The 18,756-nt window shown below is 36.8% G+C and overlaps 1 protein-coding gene and 1 long non-coding RNA gene across 3 annotated transcripts in view; both read left to right on the top strand.

The window, feature by feature from the left end:
- Nucleotides 1-526: 526 nt before the first annotated feature.
- Nucleotides 527-1,163, top strand: LOC107559217 (52 kDa repressor of the inhibitor of the protein kinase-like). The gene is made up of 2 exons (XM_016242967.1): nt 527-797; nt 924-1,163. Exons 1-2 carry the CDS (start codon nt 648-650, stop codon nt 1,161-1,163), a joined length of 390 nt encoding a protein of 129 aa, XP_016098453.1. The 5' UTR covers nt 527-647.
- A 10,768-nt stretch (nt 1,164-11,931) lies between these two features.
- LOC107559229 (uncharacterized) overlaps nt 11,932-18,756 on the top strand; it is a 16,494-nt gene continuing 9,669 nt past the window's right edge. The window contains exons 1-3 of one of the 2 annotated variants that reach the window (XR_001605596.1): nt 11,932-12,034; nt 12,431-12,499; nt 12,686-12,782. This is a non-coding gene — a long non-coding RNA (uncharacterized lncRNA). Of the gene's footprint in view, nt 12,035-12,430; nt 12,500-12,685; nt 12,788-18,756 lie in introns of both variants that reach the window. The other variant, XR_001605595.1, reaches the window with a different exon arrangement.

Genomic DNA, 18,756 nt, shown 5'->3' with positions numbered 1-18,756 from the left:
TTTCTTCACTGAGGTGAGAAAAATGAACTATTAATCAGTACATTTGGAAAACCTAAGCTTATGAAAAATAGCATTTGTGACCCTGGACCTTAATTCGCACGGTTATATTTGTAGCAATAGCCAACAAAACATTGAATGGGTCAAAATTATCGATTTTTCTTTTATCCCAAAAATCATTAGGATATCAAGTAAAGATCATGTTCCATGAAGATATTTTGTAAATTTCCTACCGTAAATCTCTCAACTTATTTTTGCTTAGTAAGCTAAACTTAATTTGGACGAATTTAAAGGCGATTTTCTCAATATTTTGATTTATTTTTTTTGCACCCTCAGATTCCAGATTTTCAAATAGTTGTCTCTTAGCCTACCGACGGTACCGACGCCATTGACGCCATTTTGGCTCAAACAAACTCTACATTTCACTTACTAGTAAAACATATTCGTCTTAAGAAATCGCATTTTATACTCAATGCATTAAAGAGGCCGACCGTAAACTCACTGCGTGCGTCTGCTAAAATAACTGCCGTATCTTTCTCTAAATTGTAAAGTATTTTTAATAATACACCTGCTAAATCCTCTGCTAGCAGTACGTGCCACCGTTGTTGTGCCCAGATGATAAGTTAAACATTTGGCGAATGTAAATAAAAATGGGTGGATGCTCCGCTCCAAACTGCTCGAACTCTACAACTATTGGAAAGCAGCTCTTTCGCTTTCCGAAAGACCCCGTGCGCATGAGAAAGTGGCTTGTAAACTGTCGGCGTGATTTTGTACCGACTCCCTGCTCCAGACTGTGCCAGGCAAGTGAAAAGCATGCGAGTATTAAATTCTGCAAAAGACAACAATGAAGTCATTCTTCTGGCTTCCTTTTGGTGTAATCGTATATGTGTACTTTTGACACAAAGCTTCATTTCCATGACTTGCAGGACCACTTTGAAGAAAGCCAGTTTGAGGAGATCGCCAGATCACCAGCAGGGGGAAGGAAACTCAAACCCAACGCAATCCCCACACTGTTCAATGTACCCGACCCTCCCTCTCCTGTCACCCCTCAAGTAGTGTTACCTGTTAAAAATGAGCCAGGTAAAGTTATTAGTACGGAGCCTCAAGGGGACAAGGTGATGGAAAAATATAAGAAGGGAGGAACGTTTATATTTCAATGCTTTTAGTTTTTTTCCCCTCCCATGTTGTTTCCCCCAATCCCCTACTCTGTATATGTGACGCTGGAACACAAAACCAGTCATGAGGGTCAATTTTGGAAATTGAGATTAATCTGAAAGCTAAATAAATAAGCTTTCCATTGATGCATGGTTTAAGATATGACGGTATTTGGCTGAGATAAATCTGGAATATGAGAGTGCCAAAAAATCAAAATATTGAGGAAAATCGCCTTTAAAGTTGTCCAAATTAAGTCCTTAGCAATGGCCTATTACTAATCAACAATTAAGTTTTGATATATAATTACGGTAGGAAATGTACAAAATATCTTCATGGAACATGATCTTTACTTAATATCCTAATGATTTTTGGCATAAAAGAAAAATCGATAATTTTGACCCATGCAGTGTATTGGTGCTATTGCTACAAATATACCAAGTACCCTTATGACTGGTTTTGTGGTCCAGGGTCACAATAATAAATGCTACCTACTTTGTGTGCGTTTTTTAAAGCAACATTATGAATTGGATTTATGGTCTCTTCAAATATACATTAATAGCACGTTTATGTTGTGGCTCAAGTAGGTTAATCATAAAATCTTTCTATAATTAACCCGCTGGTAAAAATGTTGAGTTTACCAGCATTCAACTCAGTGGGTCAGTCCTCAACATGTGAATGGATTATTTGAATCAATTATTTCTACATTTTCTTTTTTCTATAGTAAAAGCATTGTTAGTGTATTGTGATACAGCAGTATATTAATATTTTCATCAACTGAGTTCAAATCGTTTATAGTCGTGCCGTTTTTGTCTTCATTATTGTTGAGAAAATAAAAATGTTTGCAAGTGTAGTAATTTATAAATAATCTATAAATTAACCATTAATAATGTAACTAAGACATACATGCTTATTGCTCATGAGGTTTCCACATCTTTCCTGTTTATAGATGATCAACTTTGATGAATTGAGGACCAGCCAAACATCAGAATTCTTGGACCAACATTTTAAACAAAGCATTTAAAAAAAAAAAACTGGCAAGATTGAGCTACGTCCCTCAAGCGGTCTCCAAAGCAGAAGCACAGTTACTGAATTTTGCAGTCTGCACGTGTAACTTTGTGCCTCATCACTACTGTCTAGTGCCTATGTATTCTCAGCAGACCAATCCCATCCTCTTTGGAGCCTTTGGCTGGTCCTATGCATTCAGACCTCAGGAAATGTCACCTCCTCTTTTGCCAACTACCAAAGACAATGTACTTTTCCTGCATCAGGTCAAATACAAACCCAATTCCAAAAAAGTTGGGACAGTGTACAAATTTTGAGTAAAAAAGGAATGGAATAATTTACAAATCTCATAAAGTTATTTTATTCACAATAGAATATAGATAACATAAACTTCCACATCATTGCATTCTGTTTTTATTCACAATTTGTACAGTGTCCAAACTTTTTTGGAATCGGGTTTGTAGTTGTATGAGCTCAAGTGCACAAAACGGACCTAATTTTGTTTAGGTCCATCTACAGCCCCATTCGGACAGGATTAGTTTTACATGGAGCGGTAAGGTAAAGTAATTATTATCAGAGCTTCTCAGTGATTTTAGTCCCATCCGAATGTGTCATCTCAGTAATCATTATGGTCAATGTCAGTAAAGATTATGGTGACTTTCACCTTCTGTTAAAAAGGTCCAGAAAAATGACCTCAGGTAATGCTAATCCTGTGCAAAGAGACCAGATGTAAATATGCACGTAAATATTCCATCATTTCCTGGCATGAAGCTTCTGTTAGCTTTAGGTAAGGGCCTAATACCAACAGAACCCAATCAGAACTGAATTAATTATATTGTTCGACCACACCTAGCTAACATTATAAGCAACAGATTATAAGAAACGTAGTATGCACAGAAAGCAATGTGGCATGTAGCCTACATGTTGACAGGGAGGTGCTTAAATAAAGTTACCCCTCCCAATTCTGGTAGTTTTACTAAGCTTTCTTATCCCGTACGAATTGACCATTAATACTACAGATGTCTTGTGGTAAAATTACATTACTCCATCTTGTAAAAGTAATCCTGTCCACATAGGGATGTATAAATATTTTACTGTAATGGCAAACGTAACAAGTATTGTTTTTGCAAATAAAAATAATTATATATGATTGCAAGTTGTTTTTAACTAAATCTGCTGTTAAACGGTGATCCGTTTAGGTTCAGTATGAAATGCTTGAATGTGTAGCATATCTGGCACAGCTAATAATTGAAAGCAATGTTAAAATAATGTAAATCAGTGCCTATAATCTTCCCCGCTGCCCTAGCAGTTTGAAATTATATATTTAATATATAATTCAAAAATACTAGGCCCATGTTTTGGGTTCATAAATTCACAATTTGTGAGATCATCCTGCTAAAGAAAAACCCTGCTGAACCAGGTTTATGGTCTCTCAGTCTGACCAGTTGAAAAGTGCCCAAACCCCCCACTATAATCAAAAGACCAGCCCAAACAGGTTGATATACACTCTTAAAAATAAAGGTGCTTCACGATGCCATAGAATAACCTTTTTGTAAATGGTTCCATAAAGAACCTTTAACATCTGAAGAACCTCTCTGTTTCACAAAAGGTTCGTGGCGAAAAGAAGGTTCTTCAGATTCAACAAGGTAAGAAAGAGATGGTTCTTTAAAGAACCTTTGACTGAATGCTTCTTTGTGGGACCAAAAATGGTTCTTCTATGACATCACTGTGAAGAACCTTTATTTTTAAATGTGTACCTTAGTTTTTTTGTTGTTTTTTTGCATATTGATGTTACCATTTTGCAATTTATAGTAATGAACTTGATTTGTGTCAGTTGTCCATAGGTCTTATTTAAAAAAAACAAATATTGACAGCATTTTGCACCACTTCTGTAATGACTCAGCATTTTGCTCACATTTCTCAGTATTTCTCAGTGACTCATTCTTACTCATGTGCAAGTTTCTAAAGTCTGACATTTTAAACTACAGCGGGAAATTTGCAGCAGCTTTTCTCTTGCTTAAAGTAGCCTACATGAGGATTAGAAACTAGTGACTGTCATCATGGAAATCATTAACGAATGTGAGCACTGTGTGCTTTTAATTGCAGCATCTTTTCAAACTCTTGTTATATGGGCACTTTGGCATGATGGCACATTTTCTGTCCTGCTTTCTATCCGCTATAACTTATATTTACTCTAAATATAGCCTAATGGAGTTAACTTTACAGGAGTGCTATAAACGCCCCCTTCTCCAACTCTTTCAATTGATTTTATTATTATTGGCATGATTGTGTTTACATACAATATTGCCAAAGCATTATAAAACAAGTCATGAAAGGAAAAAGCAATATAAAAATGTAAGTTTTACATAACTCTAAAAAAAACGACTACAGAAACTATTGTTTTTAAAAAAAAATCTGGATTAGGTCACTGCTGTCTGTTTGTACCTGCCACAAAAGCGGTCTGCAGTCATGAAACCATCTCTCGGTCTCCCCACAGCTAGGATGTGTTTGAGGGCTTTTCAGACTGTCTGACACTCTCTCTCTCTCTCAATTCAAATAATTCAATGCCAAAGCTTGAAATATATGTGGAGAAATATAACAATGAAAAGATCAAAATAATAGAAAAACATTAACAACTTAAACTTAAACAGTGTAACAAATTAGAACATGTGTAAACATTTCATACCACAGTGTTTAACAAACACACAGAGTGAGGGTCACTGTGGTGGACAGTAGGGAAACACCCTGAGGTCAGACACATATTACACACATTCACCTGCTGTCTCTCAGGCTGTGGCACATCCACACATCTCACAGCCAGTGCAGTGAGGTGCCTGACTGAAGTTGTGGCCTAATGGTTCGAGAGACAGACTTGCAACCTGAAGGTCATGGGTTCGAGTCTCAGTACCAACAGGAAATGTAGGAGTGAATGCATAGTGCTATCTTCCACGTTCAGTAACTAGGACTGATGAGGTGCCCTTGAGCAAAACACCAAACTCCAGTCGGCGCTGGAGTAATTTTAAAACTAACACTGATTCGGTGTTCTTGTTTTTAACCAAATTTACAGTTCACTAATCTTTTGTATAATTTTTAATAACATGCTGCTATGGTTATTAAGACAGAATTTCAACTCTGTTGAGCACACCCCAAACATAGTCCAATCTCAACCGAAATTTGGTTTGTTTCCTTTTAAGGAGAGTTGACTGGGAGGGAGAGCAGAAGATATCAAAAGTCCAAAAATAAGGTCCACCCTAATTAATATATATATATATATATATTTATTTCACACCCCAGGACGGTTTGTTGCGTTTTCTCCCCCATGAACCAGTGACCTAGTTTCGCCTAATTGATTGCCCAATTCAGAATTGATTGCCTAATTCAGTTCACCTGATTGTCCCTCATTAGTCACCCTACTTAAGTTCCCCTTTCTGTACTGGTCTTTAGCCCTATTCGCACTGGATTAGTATCTGCGGACCTTGTGATTTTGAAATTACCCACCCCCCCACCTTTTTAATAAATAAAAAGAAAACAAATAGACAGAACACAAAAAGAATAGAGAAGCCAGTGTTATTTTCTTTATATATGAAAACAAACCATTAATAATTGAATGCAGTGCAAGTCTAAAAGGGGCAAGTTTTTTTAATTTTTTTAAAATTAAAGAATAGAATTAGAATAGAGAGTGCTAGAGTTAGAGGGTCAAATAAAGATGGAAGAGATGCGTTTTTAGCCGATTCTTGAAGATGGCTGAGGACTCAGCTGCTCGGATTGAGTTGGGCAGGTCATTCCACCAGGAGGGAACAGTTAAATGTGAAAGTGATTTAGAGGGCACATAAGTCTGAAGTAATGAATTAAAGGGGTGCAGAGCCAGTGGTGGTTTTGTAGGCAAACATTAATGCCTTGAATTTTATGCGAGCAGCTACTGGTAGCCAGTGCAAATTGATAAAGAGGTGTGACGTGCATTCTTTTTGGCTCATTAAACATGAATGTTGCCGCCGCATTCTGGATTAATTGTAAAAGTTTGATAGAACTGGCTGGAAGCCCTGCCAAGAGAACATTGCAATAGTCCAGCCTGCACAGAACAAGAGCTTGAACAAGGATTTGTTAAGCATGTGCCGAAAGAAAGGGCCTGATCTTCTTGATGTTGAATAAAGCAAATCTGTAGGACCGGGCAGTTTTAGCAATGTGGTCTGAGAAAGTCAGCTGATCAATCAATCACAACTCCAAGGTTTCTGGCTGTTTTTGAAGGAGTTATGGTTGATGTGCCTAACTGGATGGTGAAATTGTGATGAAACGATGGGTTTGATGGAACCACAAGCAGTTCTGTCTTGGCAAGGTTAAGTTGAAGGTGATGGTCCTTCATCCAGCAAGAAATGTCTGTTAGACAAGCTGAGATGCGAGCAGCTATCGTCGGATCATCAGGATGGAATGAGAGGTAGAGTTGAGCGTCATCAGCGTAGCAGTGATATGAAAAGCCATGTTTCTGAATGACAGAACCTTGAATGTATACATTCATAGGCTATATCTATATTTATCTTGGTTGTTTTATATTATGGATATATGTTAGCATTTAGCAACTTCATAAAGGAAATATCAGTATAAGCATCTAAAAAGACATGAATACAATACTGTGGCGTTTATTTATTTTTTGGTCTACAAGTGTTTGTTTCATGGTGCATCATGTGGCTGTTATCACACACAGCCTCAATATGTATATAAAGTTTGATGATCAGACTCCATTTTGCTGCATTTATGTATTGCACTAGAGGGCGTGCAGTGCAAATCCAAATGAGCATCAAGTCTTTTAACAGGCTTGTCTCAGGGTTACAGGGGTGCGATTACCAAAAAAACAAAAACAAAAAACCAGGGACGTGCACAGACATTGAGGGGCAGGGGCTCAAGTGGAAAAAAGGGCACTTCATTTATTTTAATTTTTTTCCTAAACAAAAATGTTAAATATATTAACAAATATGACTTACCAATTTATTTTAATTGCCTCACACTCACAGTTGTCTTTTGTGGTTTTATTTTTTAACAGATGTCTACAAAATAATCAGTTCACAATGTTATAAATTACACTTACTGTAACATGCACACACACACCTGATGGTGACAACAGCCCTCCCTCAAATGTGAAAAAGTTCTTAAGATCTATCAGCATACTAATAGAACGGATAGTTATTAGATGGGGAGCCTAAGATAAAAATTGTGACGTGACATGTGGCCAAGTATTACTACCCATACTAGGAAATAGTGCTCTGCATTTATTCCATTCAAAGTGCACACACACACACCGTGAACACACACCCGGAGCAGTGGGCAGCCATTTATGCTGCGGTGCCCGGGGAGCAGTTGGGGGTTCGGTGCCTTGCTCAAGGGCACCTCAGTCATGGTATTGAAGGTGGGAGAGCGTGCTGTACATTCACTCCCTCCACCTACAATCCCTGCCGGTACGAGACTCGAACCCGCAACCTTTGGGTAACGAGTCCGACGCTCTAACCATTAGGCCACGACTTATGAAGTTATTGTTTAAGGCTTTGATTTTGGTCTATTTTGCTTCCATATCTTCTTTTGCTCTAATGGAAAGGAAATGTCCAAAATACACATTAAGGTGTTTGTTGTAAGCCTACTATCTGTTTGCTTCTGTAGATTTCTTCTAAATAACCAAAACAAGCCATCTACATATTATAAACATAACATTAAGGAAAAGACTCTTGATGCAAGTCATTAACTAATAACTGGGGAAGCTCTGTAGTGATATGCTTTAGTTATTTTGTTTATCCTATTAATCTGCAATGACTTGTCAAATGTATGCAAATCAGCACATTTTAATTACTTAACACCTGATTTGCATATCAGTGTGGCGAGTCTGACACCGACATGGCTGACAGCTGTTAATGCGCAAACAACGTTTTAGATTGACTAACTGCAATACTGTATAAAGTTTTAATTCAATCGGAAAGCACAAATCTAGCCTATGAGGGTGTGCAGCGCAAATGCATAGGAGCATGACAAAAGAGGATGTGGTGGTTACATTTCATTCAGCCTTTAGTTTTGTTTTTGTGTGGAGGGAATCTTTAGCAATATTCGTAAGTCAGTAGTCATCATCTGACATAGCATGTACACCCACATACTTGCAGGGGCAGATTTAGTGAATTGGGGGCCCCAGGCAAAATATAGGAATGGGGCCCTATACATTTGCACACATTTTCCTAGATCAACCTTGAGGTTCCATTTTGTTGTTTTCAGCGTAAGCCTGTGTGCAAAGGCTGCCTAATTCTAAACTTTAAAATAAATTTAGTTGTTTTAACTACAAATGTAAATAAAACTGAAAAAATAATGTAAAAGGCAATTATACATTTACACACCTAAAATACATATATCACGAGCATGCTCACAGATGAGAACAAAACGGCGTTGGATGAAGTGGATTAAGCCCTTCTTTTTTCCCCAAAAAAGCTTATACTACTGTTTCAGCTATTAAAAATAGTTCAGTTTTGTATGTAATGGAAAAGTGATTATATTTTGTTTCTTTATAAAGTAAATTTAGAGAAACATTGAGTATTTTTTAGTTCGTTAAATGTGTTCTTAAGTGAAGGCCAGCGGCAGACAGTGAATTGATCATAAGCCTATAGCCTGTTTGATCAATTTAGCCTTCTCAAATCATCAGGACTTGCCTAGAATAAAATCTCTATATAAAACAGTTCAAGTATATCACAATGTTTAACCTATATAAATGTGCATATCCAATCGTTTGCGGAGGAGTGGAAGCTGAAGCTCTGCAGGACACGGAGGTGCCAGTGCGATCACTTGCATTTTTTTCTAACAGTGGAAACAACTTAAAATACGCAGTCATTTTTGCTCATAAAGGTAAGAGTAATACATCATTCTAAACTGTAAAGGGTCTAGTTTTATTTGTGTGCACTCACAATATCAACAAAACGTTGTGCTTTTATAAAATAAAGAAAACAAATGCTTTCTGCTGTCTCGGTCTTGAACAGGAGCGCTTCACAATGATGAACCTAAACTCAGACATGATCAAAATATATAGAAAGCTTTAAATTACTACTTTAAAATGAAAATTCTAATCGAAAATAGACTCCTAATAAAATAAACTTTCATTATGTAATCCGTGCATTTCTCTAATTATAGTTCTCTAATACGTTACTGACCATTTCCTTGTATCGTGCATGCTGCGTCTTACTAATATTAACTATATGGCTCCGCGTTATCGTCCGGGCAGAACTATTGTTCCAGCCACCAAAGACAGATTCACAAATAACCTGCCTGATTTCTCTCAACTGCTCTGTGTACCAATAAGTACACATGAACTAGACAAAATGACTAGCAACATGGGCACTATCTTCTCTAATACATTAGAAGCTGTTGCCCCCATCAAATTGAAAAAGGTTAGAGAAAAACATACTGCGCCATGGTACAACAGTAATACCCATTCTCTCAAGAAAAATAAAACTCGTAGTCTTGAGCGCAAATGGAGAAAAACTTGGGACGTTTTTAGAATTGCGTGGAAAAACAGCATGTCCAGCTATAGACAGGCTCTAAAAGCTGCCAGGGCCGAGCAGATCCACAAACTTAAAAAATAACCAAAACAATCCTAGGTTTTTATTTAGCACAGTGGCTAGATTAACAAATAACCAGACGCCACCCGATCTAAATATTCCCTCACAGTTTAATAGTAATGACTTTATGAATTTCTTCACTGATAAAATAGATATCAGAAATACAATAGTAACAAATGTAAGAAAGAGTTGTTACCTGTAGCAGAAGAACCGCTTCTCAATATTATTAACTCGTCGTTGTCTTTAGGTCACGTCCCAAAACCATTCAAGCTGGCGGTTAAGCCTCTTATTAAGAAACCACAACTAGATCCTAGTGAACTGGCAAATTACAGACCCATCTCAAATCTTCCTTTTATGTCTAAAATTTTTGAAAAATGTGTCTGCTCAATTGTGCTCCTTCCTGCAAAAAAATTCTCTATTGATCGCTGACAGGTGTGCTGACTGAGAAGTAGTTGCAGGTGTGGATCAAGGGGAATGCTGGGAAATTGAGTTCTGGGCTGGTGACTGGTGAACTTGTGACACACCCCTTATTATGATTATGAAGTATATATTATTTTACTGTATTTCTACATTATATTTCATTAATTTCAGACCAAACATTTTTTCTTTTGTTCTTTGTTTTGAAATTAATTTAGTTCTGAAAATTTTGAGTATTAGGACCAACGAGAAACACAAAACATAAAAACAATCGTGGATCATGACTTAGTATTTAAGTATTTTAAGTATTTAAAAAAAAAGTAATGTGAAATAGGGCTGTGCTAAATTAAAATAAACAAATAAATGCAATTTGTATGATATCTCTTTAGATTTCGCAGATAGATTTTGCAAAAGGTGAATGTAAACTTATGACTACAATGCAGTTTTTCAGTGATTACTTATTTTTGTATTATAATAAACGTTAAAAGATTTTCAAATAGACCTATCCTTAATTTTATTGAATATATTTGAACATATCCCCCAACATAAACTACAGTTAAGGACTACAAAATCTCAGAGAGACATGCAGCTGTCTGCAGACATTCTGGCAAACATCTGCAAAATCAAAATTAGTGTAATGATTTTCAAATTTTTGCATTGATATGATTAAAACGTTAGCAAGTTCAGCTCTTTCATGGATGCTGTCTTTGTAAAGTTTGTAACTTAAATATGTCACACATTTAGAAAAGCAATTCATTAAATATTAAGTAGGCCTAATTCAGCTCTTAAAACAAACACCAGTTTGCAAACTATGTATGTGTTGCCTATTTGTATTCACATGCTGCTTTCCTACAGATTAAGGCGTCCATTTATGGTTGTTTAACATTTATTCTAGACTTGTATCAGATTTTGTATATTTTATACTCATATTTTCATTCGATAAACATAGGCTACTAGTGGTCCTTTACCTCGTGGTGGCGATGCTGTTCCCTTTGAACTGAAAAGCAACCAAAGAAGAAGCAGCGCGCGGGAAGACTCGTTTCTCAGAAACGACCAACGTGTTCATCTCTCTCTCTTCAGGATTATTAAAACAACGGAGATTTCATCAGTATAATGGAGCTACTGCTAAAAACACCGACGAAAAGAAGATGCCGATTAAGGCGATTTAATCGGGGAGGCGATTTGGCAGGAAAAAATAAGTTCATTCATTCATTTCCTTCATGCAACAGCGGGCGGAATTTAAGTGTGAAGGGGGATTTGGAAAGGTAAGCTTTTCTTTAGTGAACGTGTTTTACATTATTGTGTTTATGAAGTTAAAAAGACAATTTATTAAAAAGACACATTTTTAATCATGAATTTAATTGTTCAAAATAGAAAATACGAATAAAAAACAAAAACAATTATAAACTGCAATTTGCAGCAGCTTTTTAAAAACATAATATACGCTTTTATTTCACATATTCAACTGCCCAGCTAAATGAATGAAGGGCATTTTACACTGTAACTGTACATGGCTTGCTTTTTTATTTTATTTTTTGTCGCCTTTACAGTAAGTTACTGGGGTGTATTGCGGAAGCGTGCTGCTTTATGCTAGCCAGTAAAAACACAACTGTATCATAGACTGAAGAAATGCGTAATTTTTTTTTTTCAGTTTAGATTTGTGACACGAGGCAGAGTGTAGTTTGACTTCAAGAAAAAACGCACATGGCAACGTAGCTCGACGTCTGACGTCATGACGTAACGTCGGACTAGAACCTGGTTTGTGAATTTCAAGTTTGCCGCGAGAAGGCTGCGTGTAGCTTTCGCCAGTGTGAGCAAAGTTTGTAAGGGATACGTTAACACACTGATGGCTACACCAGACTCCAACATGGGAACCGACTCCAGAGGTGATAAATACTTTGTTTTACTTCAGCGTGTTTTTAAACTGTTGCGGCGCGAGCTCTGTTGTGCTTGTTTCCTGCCTCGATTAGACTCCCCGGTATTGCTGGGATGAAATTAATCAAGTTATCATCCACTATAACGATTTCGGAGTTGATGGGGGAAATTCGCACTGTTAAATACCAAATAACATCGACAAATAAGTTGTTTGTGGACATTAGCGAACACACCTCTTGAGTTGGCTGCGCCAGTACACGACGCTTTTCTGATGGTTTTAGTTAAATAGAAGGGATTATAAGCTATTCTGTGTCTAGTTTATGGTTTGATAAATTTTTTTATTAAGTTTGGTACTAAAAAGTGCTTGTTCATGTAGTAATGCCGTATCTGATCTGTTCTTGTCGCAGGTGGGATATTTGAGTGTCTGTGGAGGCCTCTGAGAAGAGTCTGGAGACTCCTGTGCTGCTGTGAGCCTGGTGTGTATCTGAAAGATTTACAGTATATCAGTAGGAAACACTTGAAGTCATTAACTAATATTATAAAGCACACTCATTCGTGAGTAGAAAATAGGAATTTATATGAAATATAAATATGTAGTTTAGTACAAAGTGTTACTTATTCTTTATAAACGGTGGCGAAAATAATTTCTCTGTATTTATCAGAAATAAAACTTTCTGTGGAAGAAACCTCACCACATTTTAGTGGCCTTAGCTCTGTCCGTCCGTGGTGAAGATCCTCAAGTTGTTTATCTTCACTGAGGTGAGGTAAGATACAAACTGATTGTCTTTTATTTTCATGCAGGATAGAGTGGGGGAACTGTGACGTAGGGCTGGACAATTAATCGCATTTCTAATCGTGATTACAATTATGGATGCCACAATTACGTAATCGTTCAAAGTGGCAATTAATCGTTCAAAGTCCACTTATGTTATTCTGCGTGCTTAAGATGTTTTTTTCTTTCTACATGTTATCTTAAGGGTTTTCCCATTGTTTTAGTATAATATTATAATACCATTCATATTTTTACTTTTTTTATAATTTAAAGGGGTCATATGATGCTTTTTTAAAGATCATTATTTGGTGTAACAGAATATGTTGACATGCTTTAATGTTCAAAAAACACATTATTTTTCAAATACTGTACATTATTGTAGGTCCTCTATGCCCTGCCTTCAGTTATTTTCATATAAAAATACGGCATGCAGTTGCATCAAACAATGGTATAAACATCATTCAATGTAAATTGTGATAATTGTAATTAATAATCACATTTACAATTTCAAGGGAATAATCGACAATTATGATTTTTGTCATAATCTTGCAGCCCTACTGTGACGTCACTTTGTAGGCGGATCGGCTGTTAGCATCACACTGGTTCCCTCGACAAAAAGCCAATAGGATTTTTCCATAGGCATTTGGGTTATCGCAAAAAATAAGCTCTGTGTTCAATCATAGTTCAACTTGCACGTTTTGTCCATCAAGATAATCTTCACAAAATAATATAACTTTTATGAATTTTGAAGCCAAAATAAAAGCGCCAGAACTTAAAAGCTAAACTTAGGCTATAAACAAACTACAGCAACACGGTCACTCGCCTTCAGCGTCACCACCACCATGCTTCCCACAACTTTTTCAAACTTATTTTTAACACGTTCAGTGAAAAGGATTTAGTCTGTATATGAATTGTAATCCACGCTACATGAACCTTTTCATATAAACTGGAATAAATGCAAAACTAGAGCCAAACTAAAATGAGACATTAGTAATATTGTATAGTGTAGTGAATAAATGAAATAATCATAACTAAAGGACATTAAAGCACATTTTTGTAAATTTCTAAATAAGGGGCATTAAAAGTTAACAAATCCTTGATTAATATGGATAATTTAATTAAAAACGTGTCTCCACGTACTATTCAATAAAATTTTAGTGAATTTAATCTATTAAATAACAGCAGAGTGAGCGAGTTTTTGGATATGGTAAGATTAAACTTATTTTAGTGAGTAAAGTACCACATTTCAGCTTTGTTAGGGTGGATACACAAAATTTTATTTTATCCTTGCTTCTAGAAAATCCTCAATCTATATGCTTTGTAACAGCTTCATGTGGCCGTAAACATTTAATTTTAACGTGGCTTTAGCACTATGCATCGTTAAAGTTTCACTTTCACCGTGACTAAGCCGGTAAATGTGGTGTTTACATGGAATAATCGTAATATGAGTTTACCTTACGAACCCAGAGAGTCTCCGCATCAGTAGGAAAGCGATAAAACAAGCATCTTCCATCCCAAGACTTGTTGCATTTCGGGGCAAAGCAAAAAAAAAACATTGTCGAACAACAATATAAAATACGGGAAACTATTAATTGGTTATTCTACAATTAATTGTACTATAAATTATACACTATGATTGGAAAATACTGTAAATTGATATACTGTTCAGCGTGATGACGTTTAATGTCTCAGACAGTGCCTGTAGGCCCACTTAGCAACTTGTTAGCAACCGTCTTTTTTAAGAAACATAACAGTTAAAAACAATTAGTTGGGGTGTAACTGGAGTGTTTTATGTCGTAGAATAAAATGTGAAAGTATCTTGAGCCTGTGTAAACCACAGACCTTATTTTAGGGGATTTAACCAAACTCCCATTCAAAAAAAACCCATGGACGATGGAAGTGAAAGTGCTAAAATGATAACTCGCTTCTGTGTTTTTGCCCACAAAGTGACATCATAGTTCCACCGCTCTGTTGTGGTAATGTGAATTTATCCGCTAGAACAGTGCTTCTGAAACCTTTCCTGTGAACACCATTTTTAATGTCTTCTTTCTCATCTAAAGCCGGGCACACACTGCGATTTTAATAGTCCTTTACGATTGTTGCTTGTCAGACTGTACGAACATGATGACCATGTCACACTGTGGAATCTCAGTTGTCATTAATGTCATTGACAGTACGACAGTCAAGATGTGTTAAAAACAGATGCGCACAAGAAAACTTGACCGGAGTTTTGCGTTATCAACCCATACATGTTCAGTGACTGTGAGCTGCATTACACGTGGGGCTGAAATGTTGGCTATCATGAAAAGCATATGAACAACAGCAATGCCAGCGTATTTAAGAAGAATTGTGTAAGCAGCTCTACACTACACACCCAAATCAAAACAGCGGTGTCAACTAGTACTTATCATAGCAAAGGCAATGTATCATATGAATTCTGTGAGCAGCGGCCAGGTTTATGGCAGTTAGAAGATTAATTCTGATCATAGCTTGTCTTGACAGTTTGATGTTCATTGTAGAAGAAGTCACACTGCAGCACTGTGCGCCAAATCTTCTGACACTGCCAGAATTTCGTCGAAGGGAAAATCTGATCACAACGGTCATTAATAGGCTGATAGTGAACATGTCAAACTAACTATCAAAGACTACAGATTTTAGCCTTTTAGTGAGTAAAGTACCACATTTCAGCTTTGTTAGGGTGGATACACAAAATTTTATTTTATCCTTGCTTCTAGAAAATCCTCAATCTATATGCTTTGTAACAGCTTCATGTGGCCGTAAACATTTAATTTTAACGTGGCTTTAGCACTATGCATCGTTAAAGTTTCACTTTCACCGTGACTAAGCCGGTAAATGTGGTGTTTACATGGAATAATCGTAATATGAGTTTACCTTACGAACCCAGAGAGTCTCCGCATCAGTAGGAAAGCGATAAAACAAGCATCTTCCATCCCAAGACTTGTTGCATTTCGGGGCAAAGCAAAAAAAAAACATTGTCGAACAACAATATAAAATACGGGAAACTATTAATTGGTTATTCTACAATTAATTGTACTATAAATTATACACTATGATTGGAAAATACTGTAAATTGATATACTGTTCAGCGTGATGACGTTTAATGTCTCAGACAGTGCCTGTAGGCCCACTTAGCAACTTGTTAGCAACCGTCTTTTTTAAGAAACATAACAGTTAAAAACAATTAGTTGGGGTGTAACTGGAGTGTTTTATGTCGTAGAATAAAATGTGAAAGTATCTTGAGCCTGTGTAAACCACAGACCTTATTTTAGGGGATTTAACCAAACTCCCATTCAAAAAAAACCCATGGACGATGGAAGTGAAAGTGCTAAAATGATAACTCGCTTCTGTGTTTTTGCCCACAAAGTGACATCATAGTTCCACCGCTCTGTTGTGGTAATGTGAATTTATCCGCTAGAACAGTGCTTCTGAAACCTTTCCTGTGAACACCATTTTTAATGTCTTCTTTCTCATCTAAAGCCGGGCACACACTGCGATTTTAATAGTCCTTTACGATTGTTGCTTGTCAGACTGTACGAACATGGTCACACTGTGACACTGTGGAATCTCAGTTGTCATTAATGTCATTGACAGTACGACAGTCAAGATGTGTTAAAAACAGATGAAAACTTGACAACTTGACCGGAGTTTTGCGTTATCAACCCATACATGTTCAGTGACTGTGAGCTGCATTACACGTGGGGCTGAAATGTTGGCTATCATGAAAAGCATATGAACAACAGCAATGCCAGCGTATTTAAGAAGAATTGTGTAAGCAGCTCTACACTACACACCCAAATCAAAACAGCGGTGTCAACTAGTACTTATCATAGCAAAGGCAATGTATCATATGAATTCTGTGAGCAGCGGCCAGGTTTATGGCAGTTAGAAGATTAATTCTGATCATAGCTTGTCTTGACAGTTTGATGTTCATTGTAGAAGAAGTCACACTGCAGCACTGTGCGCCAAATCTTCTGACACTGCCAGAATTTCGTCGAAGGGAAAATCTGATCACAACGGTCATTAATAGGCTGATAGTGAACATGTCAAACTAACTATCAAAGACTACAGATTTTAGCCTTGGATTATAGGAATATTTTAGGATTTGTGAAATTTGTCTCAGACAGCCAAATAGTGGCCGAAATCGTAGTGTGTGTGCCCGGCTTAAAGCACCTTATTGAAGTCATCAGCTCATTAGTAGAGACTACAGGACTTCAATTGGGCATGTCCAATGTGGGAGACATACAAAATATGGAGTGGGAGAAGCACTGTGCTTAAATATTTTTGTTGTTTGTCTGTTCTTGTCTTTTGAGAAAACGTCCTTAAATTATTTTTGATATTTTTCTTGATTAAAATTATATGCTATCGACTATACTGTTTTTACAAATTTTAACCTCTTTTGTACATTTAAAAAAATCCAACAATCAACATGTCAAACATGTTCAAAATTTAATCAACATGAAATACAATTTGAAAACCCGAGCTCCTGAAAAATAAGCATTACCTACTAGGGATGGGCATTTCAAGCAAAAATAATATTCGAAGATCGCTGGGAATTATTTGAAAATCGCACCCCTCCCCTGTATGCATGCACGCGTGCACGGATAGGCTACACACCCATAAACAGAGAGAGAGGGAGACCATTCATGCTTTCAATCTTTATGATAGCCTATCCCCTAATTAATTAAACAGTTTGCTATTTTAACTCAAGCATAATGATTGTAACATTCTGAAACATTTTAATATAATAAACATAACCGAATAACTTGTTAACATAACAGTCTGTCGATTAGCATAAATCATCTGCTCATAAGGCAAGGACATTTCCATTTAAAAAAAAAATGAACCCCTAAAGGGAATAAATATGAGATGGGAGGAAAAAATATATTTAAACACTTTCTCTCACATTAATATCATTGGGTAATTATAATGTATATAAATTGCTGGCATCAGGGAGCCATTATTAATATGCGGGGGCATTGAAATCACTTTTGAATGCGCGCTTGCTTTACTTTCACTTTCGATATTCACGATCACATGTACAGTCTCGGAGCAGCATTCGGCAGAACTTACCACACATTTTACAAGATTAGATGTTTGTCAGGGTTGCTCACTGGATCTTCAAATCATTCACCATCTTTATCAGTCATCTTTCCCTACTCTGTATATGTGGTAAGTGAACTTTTATGTACTGTTTTGTAACAGGCTACCGCTAGCAAGCGGCTAACCATGTACTTTTAGTGGCTCCGTAGAATGCGTAAATTCATTTTCTGTGCCTTCCTTAATACAGATTCAGCACACCTCTAACCCAGTCGGGGGTGTTGATGGTCCGAACAGAACTCTTATTTCACATCGTCTAAGGCTGGGGAATTTTCCCCCCCGATTAATCGTTTTTTAAAAATTACGTCGATTCGATATCGATTCTCAAAAGCTGCAAATCGATCTTTTCCGGTATTTATTTCAGCACACATTTAAAACAAGATCTGATTAACGTGAATCTTATCATTAGTCTTCTCCACAAGATGTCACCCTTATTTACCTTGCGCAATGTTACAACAGAAAGCCTGTCATTCAGCGCTTATCATGGTTATACGCGTGATTCGCAATGCTCTGGTGAAATGTTATAGTAATACTATAAATCTGCGGAAGAATTTGTTATCACGCTTAAGGCACCATGATTTCCGTAATGAATGAATGGCGGACGCCGTGGCGCACTGTTTTGTTTACTACACACATACTAAAGTGCGGATGATGCTCGCGGTGTTTTCATCTTCTGCCGTCTCACTATATGATATGAACACGAATGTCATCTCCAGCTGCTCTGAGAGTCACTTGATTAGCATTTTATCGTTTCATTTGAGAAAACTACCATTAAATCACATACACAGCAGCTGCAAGTTCTTCACGGCAACCCGTCAAAATAAAAGTTTAGTTTAACGTTAA

This window comes from Sinocyclocheilus grahami, unplaced genomic scaffold (assembly GCF_001515645.1).
Source record: "Sinocyclocheilus grahami isolate Dianchi unplaced genomic scaffold, SAMN03320097.WGS_v1.1 scaffold679.1, whole genome shotgun sequence".
Classification (NCBI taxonomy): domain Eukaryota; kingdom Metazoa; phylum Chordata; class Actinopteri; order Cypriniformes; family Cyprinidae; genus Sinocyclocheilus; species Sinocyclocheilus grahami.
Note: the sequence above shows the minus strand (reverse complement) of the source record. Positions and strands in the feature narration are given on the sequence as shown.

Coding starts and splice junctions, on each gene's coding strand:
- LOC107559217 (XM_016242967.1), top strand. CDS start 648: ATGGGTGGATGCTCCGCTCCAAACTGCTCGAACTCTACAACTATTGGA. Junction 798..923: donor CCTGCTCCAGACTGTGCCAG/GCAAGTGAAAAG, acceptor CATGACTTGCAG/GACCACTTTGAAGAAAGCCA.